The sequence below is a fragment of the Nerophis lumbriciformis genome, unplaced genomic scaffold (genome assembly GCF_033978685.3).
Source record: "Nerophis lumbriciformis unplaced genomic scaffold, RoL_Nlum_v2.1 HiC_scaffold_165, whole genome shotgun sequence".
In the NCBI taxonomy this organism is placed as follows: domain Eukaryota; kingdom Metazoa; phylum Chordata; class Actinopteri; order Syngnathiformes; family Syngnathidae; genus Nerophis; species Nerophis lumbriciformis.
This window is the reverse complement of record NW_027316666.1, coordinates 1-8064: the sequence shown is the minus strand read 5'-3', so window position 1 is coordinate 8064 and position 8064 is coordinate 1. Positions and strand designations below refer to the sequence as shown.

Below are 8064 nucleotides of genomic sequence, written 5' to 3'. Positions count from 1 at the left end.
AGTAAAGTCATTGTTTACCTACATAGAAATATATTTCAATGTTATAGAAACACTTAAATTCAAGAGATCTCTTATTTGGTTCTTGAGCTGAAATGGCTTGGGCAAACCTGTTTGTGAAAAGTGTCTCTTTTAAAGTCTCTCTTTATTTAGGCCTGTGCCACACTGGAATAAAATGGGAGCAAAAAATCAAAATGTATTAAATTTGACACTTTTCTAAGCCTTTGTAGAAAATAAAAACATATATAAAATGAGTAAAGTGGCCCTCCACATTCTTTTATTCTCCAACAGTATTTTAGTACAGTGTAGCCCCACAAAAAAGCCCATCCATCCATTTTCTACCGCTTGTCCCTTTTGAGGTCGCGGGGGGGTGCTGGAGCCTATCTCAGCTGCATTCAGGGGGAAGGCGGGGTACACCCTGGACAAGTTGCCACCTCATCGCAGGGCCAACACAGACAGACAGACAACATTCACACTCACATTTAGTGTTGCATAAAATAAAATCTTTTGCACAAACATTTAATTTAATCATTAAATGGAACCTGTAATTCTGGTTGCTTTGTGCTAAAATTAGGGTGCTATTGATATGTCACTCACTACCCAAAGCAGCTGTAAATGAAAGTAGTAGTATCATCACATAGTGCCAAATGAAAAACCACAACAATGTATGAAGAAGTAAAACAACAGCGGTGAATTTGGATGGATTACAGGTCGATCGGCTGCGAGATAACATACAGTGCGGTTGTATACAGCAAGTACTGTATTTAAAGCCTTTTCCTGGGGAGTGGCAGTAGCAGCAGCTCCCATAATATGATACATTCCATAACAATACATCGTGATACTATAGTCTGGTCTTTTGAAAGGTGCCAGTCAATAATATTCCACAAGATTTAAAAAAAAAAAAAGGGTTATTGTCAATTTCGGCAACCTTCCCTATATTTCGTTACATAAACAAAAAACAAAGTATAACGTTTTAACATTACACACATCCAGCGCAGAGTCAAGTGAGCCGTGGTTGTTGTACACAGAGGGCTAACTCGTTATACTTCTTAAGCTGATCCATAAACCCATATCATGTTTGACCCAATTTTTTATTTTTTTTTGCAATAAATAAATAAAGCAAATAATAACGCAATCAAGAATATTGAATGTTTTTTTTCAGTCAAGAGTATCGAGGTAGAAAACAACAGTCGCCGTGCTGTCTGGTGAAGTGGGCGCTATAGCCTTTTTAGCTCCTGAGCTAATGCTAGCAAGCTAGCCTAGCAACGAGAACAATCACTGACTGACGCCTGAAATGAGGCGTTGTAAAGCAACAACGTCGTGACTCAATTCTATCACAAGCAAATGATCATATAAGAAAAAAATGTGGTGGTTTTAACCTGTAATTCGGCACGCTCCACATCCCATTGTGCTCGCTCCACTTCGAATCGGGCCCATTCGTGCTGCAGGAAGTGTAAGATCCCCGGGATACTGTACTGCGCCCGAGCCGCCTCCCCTACGTCGCCATCAGGCAGTGGTCCTTTACCAGCGCCGGGTAACACGGAGTTGTTATTATTGTTGAAGAACACGCCGGGACCCGCCTGTTCGTCCATGGCCGGGCTCGGTGGAAACGAATTGTCCTCTTGTCTCACTGTTTCTTGTCGATAAATGCAAGGAAAGGCTAAAAAAAAAAAGCTATCGACGGCGTACCGTCTTCTTGAGTCCGTGGAATGAACTCACTTTCTGACAGCTAGCTGTCATCCAATGACGTCAGCGCAGAGGACCCGCCCACACACACTGGCTGGTTGAGTGGGTGTCAGAGTCTATATGCAATACATTACACCAGCACCAGAAACCTTCTATGGCTTACCTACATTACACCAGCAAATACATATACTTAAAACATGAAGAGAAATTATCCTTACTCCAACAAATAATAACATAACGGTTGGGTCAACACAACTTTATTTGTACGATGGGAATTTCTAAGTAAAAATCTATACAATGGCCTCATTCAGGTTTTGGTTGCTCTCAGAGGGCTGGTTGTCACTGTCAAAACAAAATAAATCATAATATCGGTAACACTTTAGTATGGGGAACATATTCACCATTAATTCGTTTCTTATTAACATGCAAATTTGTAACATATTGGCTCTTTATTAGTCATTATTTAGTACTTATTAATACATTCTTCTGCATGACCTTATTATACAACCAGTAAGCCATTAACTAAGAGTCTTCCCTCAATAACCTCAGAATTATAGCTTATTAGTAACCTTAACCCTTATATGTTCCCCTAGTGTCCAAATTACTCTAAATTAAGTCTTTGTTACTTAGAATATGTCCCCCATACTAAAGTGTTACCATAATATCATGTTTTGCTAACAACTTGGTGGATAACTAGCATTTAAAATGGAAAAAAAACAACAGAAACAGTAAATTTTAAGTCATGGTACACATTTCCTGCTCAAATTAAAAATAACTAGAAACCCAATTGGGCTCTTAGTTACTGTGATCTATACTATCGAACTAACGAAGGCAGTAATTTCTGATCAAAGCTAAATTATAGAATAACCATAAACTTGTTTCTTGTATATATATATGATATGTCTTGTTCACGAGTGAGGGAAGAGTGGATCGTGAGATCGACAGGCGGATCGGTGCGGCATCTTCAGTAATGCGGACGCTGTATCGATCCGTTGTGGTGAAGAAGGAGCTGAGCCGGAAGGCAAAGCTCTCAATTTACCGGTCGATCTACGTTCCCATCCTCACCTATGGTCATGAGCTTTGGGTTATGACCGAAAGGACAAGATCACGGGTACAAGCGGCCGAAGTGGGTTTCCTCCGCCGGGTCGCAGGGCTCTCCCTTAGAGATAGGGTGAGAAGCTTTGTCATCCGGGGGTAGCTCAAAGTAAAGCCGCTGCTCCTCCACATCGAGAGGAGCCAGATGAGGTGGTTCGGGCATCTGGTCAGGATGCCACCCGATCGCCTTCCTCGGGAGGTGTTTAGGGCACGTCCGACCGGTAGAAGGCCACGGGGAAGACCCAGGACACGTTGGGAAGACTATGTCTCCCGGCTGGCCTGGGAACGCCTCGGGATCCCCCGGGAGGAGCTGGACGAAGTGGCTGGTGAGAGGGAAGTTTGGGCTTCCCTGCTTAGGCTGCTGCCCCCGCGACCCGACCTCGGATAAGCCGAAGAAGATGGATGGTTGGATGAATATATGATATGCAATGCTCATATGCAACATACTGTAGCCTGAGGCTCAGAATAATCACATGATTAAAATATGACATTGGAATGTACATTACTCAAAAACAGAAGATAATGGAAATGATTACTTTAAGGCTTATGGTGATGAAAAATAAGAAATTAGGTTAAAAAAAGAAAGTAGCATAAGGGAAAAGTAAATGTCACATATCAAATGAGCATAGGATACACATGCACAATCATATATGTACAACAGATTATACAAGGAGAACATTTCGGGTGAACATTCAAAAGGAACTCAACCAATGTGTACATAATTTCAATTTGTAGAGATGGCTACATTCTACTTGATACAGACATTATGTGGACAAGAATCACAGCATACTAAGAGACATGAATGTAATCTGTGAAAGTGTTCTGAGCATTTGAAGGTTTTAGAAGAAGCTGGTCTTGAGTTTGATGGTCGGTGCAGCTTGGACTGTTGGTTGAGCTTGTCGTGCTGCATCTTTGGCTTTGCTGCTGGCCTGGTTTGCCCGAACAGCAGATTCCAGGCGGGTTTTAAGCTCAGGTGCAGCACCAATTACTGTCTTGAAGGCAGCTGGATATAGAGGACCTATACGCATTAAGTTCTGAAGGGCAAAGTCATGTAAGTCTTTGGAGGCTTGGGAGGCAGAGGGAATGGTATTTTCATCCAAAAGGTAGGAGATGAGAGTTGGAACAAGAAGAGCCACCAACTGCACACCTATTGGACACATTCAAACATGATATTATACATTGAAAATTAAAACAGGCTACATTACACAAAGTATTCATGTAGATGCATGCTTTCTTTGCTTGGCAATTCAGAGAAGGGAAAGAAAAATGTTATACCAATTTTTAACTCTGTGGTCAAGATAGAATAAAACTGATACAAATTAATGATTCCTTATATTACAATGCAGAATATAAGATATTTCAAGTGCTTGCGGTAAATTTCATATTTGAGCACAAATATCTATATTAGCGCTGCCAATCTATTATAATTTTCAAACTGATTAATCATGGGGTGGTTGTGGATTAATTTTGATTACTCGTGACTCATCTATATTCATTGTGTTTCATTATTCATGAGCCACGAGACTTAATATATATACACACTTAAAAGTGTTAATGAAAAACCTTTAACATCATGTTAAGAAAAATGTGTTTATTCAAACAAACTTTTAGCCACATTAAATGAATCTGTTACTATTTTTGTGTTATTAATGTGCAATTTTAAGATAGAAGTGCTTCCGGTGAGAAAGAAAACTCATTCCTGCAGAGTGTGAACAATACTTTGTCGGTCGACTATTCCGTCAAGTTTTTTTGTAATCAAATTTCCCACGAAGAGAGCCAACGTGCTGTTCAGCGTTTTCCATGTTAACTTGCTTGGTTCTGCAGCGTGTCAGCCAGATCAACTTCCAATTTCCGCATGCGTAACGATAAACACCACCTGGACAAACTGCCTAAAACACTTTGCCAAAAATGTTTTAGGGGTTCTGAATTATACACATTTTAATTAATAATGATTATGGATTAATCTGCTTTGATGCATCATTTTTTTTAATGTACCGGTATATATTTGTCATTGTGCTGGATAGTCAATATATGTTCAAAACCAAAATGTTCTGTGCATCAATGCAATGAGAAGAAATGCACAAATATAAATAGAACCCAAAACACCAAAATTGTCAGTAAACTGATGCTGGCATTCTAAAAATAGTCTTTGATGCTCTTTTTGTGCTGATGTAGTGCACGCCCACAGACACTGAACTGAATACTTTAATAGAGCTCCCTTCCAGAAACTGTAGACTCAAATGGAAAACTACATTACAAAGTACATTAGTGATCCATTAAGCAAAGAGATACTTACGATTCTTCTCCTCACCCATTCCGACCAGATTCTCCAGGACCTTGATGCCCTCCTGCACAGCCTGCAGCTCGGCGGCAGTCCTTGGCCGACTGCGTTCAACCGCCTTCAGTTTCTCCACCATGAGGGGAGCCAGAGCATGAATGTACGGGGTAGAAAGGGGGCGGGTGGAATGCTGAAACACTGACAGCAGCAGCTGATAACACCGTGCCTGAACCTGTGGTAAAGCAACAGAATAAGAGTGGAATTACCAAAGTTAACAAGCCACATCCAGGATATACAATGTGTTTAAGGAACCTTTTTAGTTTCAAGCACTTACCCATGGATCACTAGAGTTGAGGGCATTACGGAAGCGCTCCATGCAGCCCTTCTGCAGGACAGTCACCCCTACAAGTTCATTACTAGCAGAGAGCAGGAAGAGTGTAATCGCTGTCAACATGCTGATCTCATCCAAATCAGGCCTGGACTCATCTAAAGAAAAACACAAGTTTGACAAATAACATGTCCTCGCCTCATGGGTCTTCCTTCCATATAACTGTGTAGAGCAGGGGTGTCAAACATACGGCCTGAGGGCCGGATTAGGCCCGCAAACAGGTTTTATACTTGGCTGAGTTTGCCAAGTATAAAAATTAACCTTAAATTTTTAAATGAAAGAAACAGCCGTTCTAAATGTGTCCACTGGATGTCACAATAGCAATTCCTTGTATCTTTGTAGATGATGCTACATATGTAAAAAATAAACCACATGATGTTCGTACATCAGTCGAGGAAAATGATCAAACTACATAAATAACATCCTGTAATTTGATTTTGATATAACTTTTTTTATCTTGATAGATTGAAAATAACACCAATGAGTTGATTGATGAACATTATCACATAATTTATTCAGAAAATATAAATAACGACAAAAAAATATAGAATACTATTAACCGCAACATGCAAGTGTAAAAAAACAAAACAACATTATGATTTGTACACTTTCATAATGTGCTCGTTCTATTTTTAAACCAAAAAAACAATCTGAAATTGTCTTTATTTTTAAGTTATCGTGCCGTGATTTTACCAGTCCGGCCCACTTGGGAGTAGATTTTTCTCCATGTGGCCCCTGATCTACAATTAGTTTGACACCCCTGGTGTACAGTAAGGCTATTTAGTGGTAAATGGTAAGATCATTTACCATTTAGTGGTAAATGTTAAATGGTGATGGTAAGTGTTGGTAACTGTTAACATATTTGCAGATTTTTGCATTGACATTTTAACCTTGCTAGCAAACAGAGAACAATGGGGTCCAAATTTGTGATTAGCATACCTGAGGCGTTCCTCAAGGCACCCCTTTAAGTCGTGTCCTTTTTGGCAGTTACACATTGTTTTTCGTAATTTGATTTATGTAACTAAGGTATTGCTTTAGCTTTACTTTAGATGCAGTCAGTAGTCATTCGTTCAACTTCTTTAGTTATACGAGTAGTGTTCCTCAAGGTTCCATTTTAGGTCCTCTCTTTTTCATCATTTGGGCTATTCAACTGGTGGCCCGCATGTTTAGTTAAAAAAAACTTGTGAGACACTCACATATGATCTCTGACTAGCTGTTTTGCAGGAGGTCCTTAAAAACAGCATAGCACTCCTATAACTCTGACAAATAGACCAAAATCAAATGGTTGGTTCTCGCGAATATACAAATTAAGAATAGTAATACAAGCTTTCTATTATTAGCTAAGCTTCCTCGAAATATGCCCCCTAAAACAATTTAGTTTATTATCCCTGATGTAGAGTATGTGCAAACCTGGCTGCGAGTCCTCAAGTACAGAGGCCAGACTGCTTCTCACAAGGGCAGTCCACTGCGTCTGCAGGTTATCCACACGAGCCACTGGGGAGGTGATAATGGTCTTGATTCCCTGCAGCGCAGCAGACACGGACGTAGATACTGAGTTGTCAGCAGTCTTGACTGCAGTTTCTCTCAGCACCCCCGTAATTAAAAAGAGCACAGTAGGTAGGATGGTCATGCTGCCTGCAAACAGAAACCATGAGAACATGGGCATAGGTTCATGGTGACTATCACAACAGTCAAATTAAAAGTACTATGTCTTGCAGGCAATGGTATTCAATCCAAACGCAGTCTTTAAAAAAAAAAAAAAAAAATTACTATAAAAAACAACAACTTTTCAATTTTTCAAGTTGCATTTCGTGCAATGATAGGCATTTTTTGTTGGGTTCTCTATAGATAAGCACTTACAGTCTTATTGGAACAAATGTACATGATGGCTAACAAATCATTTTTGTTTACAAAGACCTTTGTGATACCGGATGTAAGAAGACATAGGTTTTTACAAATGTCAATGTACCGGTATGTGTCGAATGCAAAATTGAGTGGCGTATAGATTGTAGCAGTGGTTCCAAACTGGCACCAACCACCACCCCTTAATGACGACCGGCACAGTTTTCCAACTCAAATAACTTATATTTCATGAAAAGACAATCGAAGTGCAGTTTGATTTTGAGGTAGTGCAAAATAGTACACTGTGTCAGTTTAATGGTCATATCAAAAACAAGTTTGTACCTACAAACTAAAAAAAAGACTTGAACATAAAGTGTCTTCACAGGTTTTCAGTACAAGATATAATTGCACGTGTTCAATCAGAGAAACTGGACTTGGATGACCTTCAAGAAGGTCAAACAAAATGAGGAGCTCTGATTCAACTCTTCAGATAAACAAAAAGTGTGATTAAAAAATATTAAATTATAGAAATGTAACTTTTCTTTTGATGAACTCAATAGGTAAGTTAAAAAGAAAAATAGTAACGCAACGCCTCTCAGTCCGCTAGTCATACCTAGGAGTCTTCATTGTGGGTAGAATTCCCCCATGCAACATAACTTAAACTGCTAAAATAAGCTTATGGCGCGCTCTTTACCCGCAGATGTGTCCCTCGCCTGCATTTCCTGAGCTACAGATGGCAAGGTTACGTCTCCACTCCGCAGAATTCTTATTACTTATG

General features: G+C 39.7%; 1 protein-coding gene across 1 annotated transcript; it reads right to left on the bottom strand.

Moving 5' to 3' along the window:
• Positions 1-1924: 1924 nt before the first annotated feature.
• LOC133589481 (HEAT repeat-containing protein 5B-like) lies at positions 1925-7982 on the bottom strand. Its single transcript, XM_061941946.2, has 4 exons — positions 6855-7982; positions 5391-5542; positions 5075-5288; positions 1925-3925 (listed from the first exon to the last, which is right to left on the bottom strand). Exons 1-4 carry the CDS (start codon positions 7108-7110, stop codon positions 3618-3620), a joined length of 930 nt encoding a protein of 309 aa, XP_061797930.1. The 5' UTR covers positions 7111-7982; the 3' UTR covers positions 1925-3617.
• Positions 7983-8064: the final 82 nt, after the last annotated feature.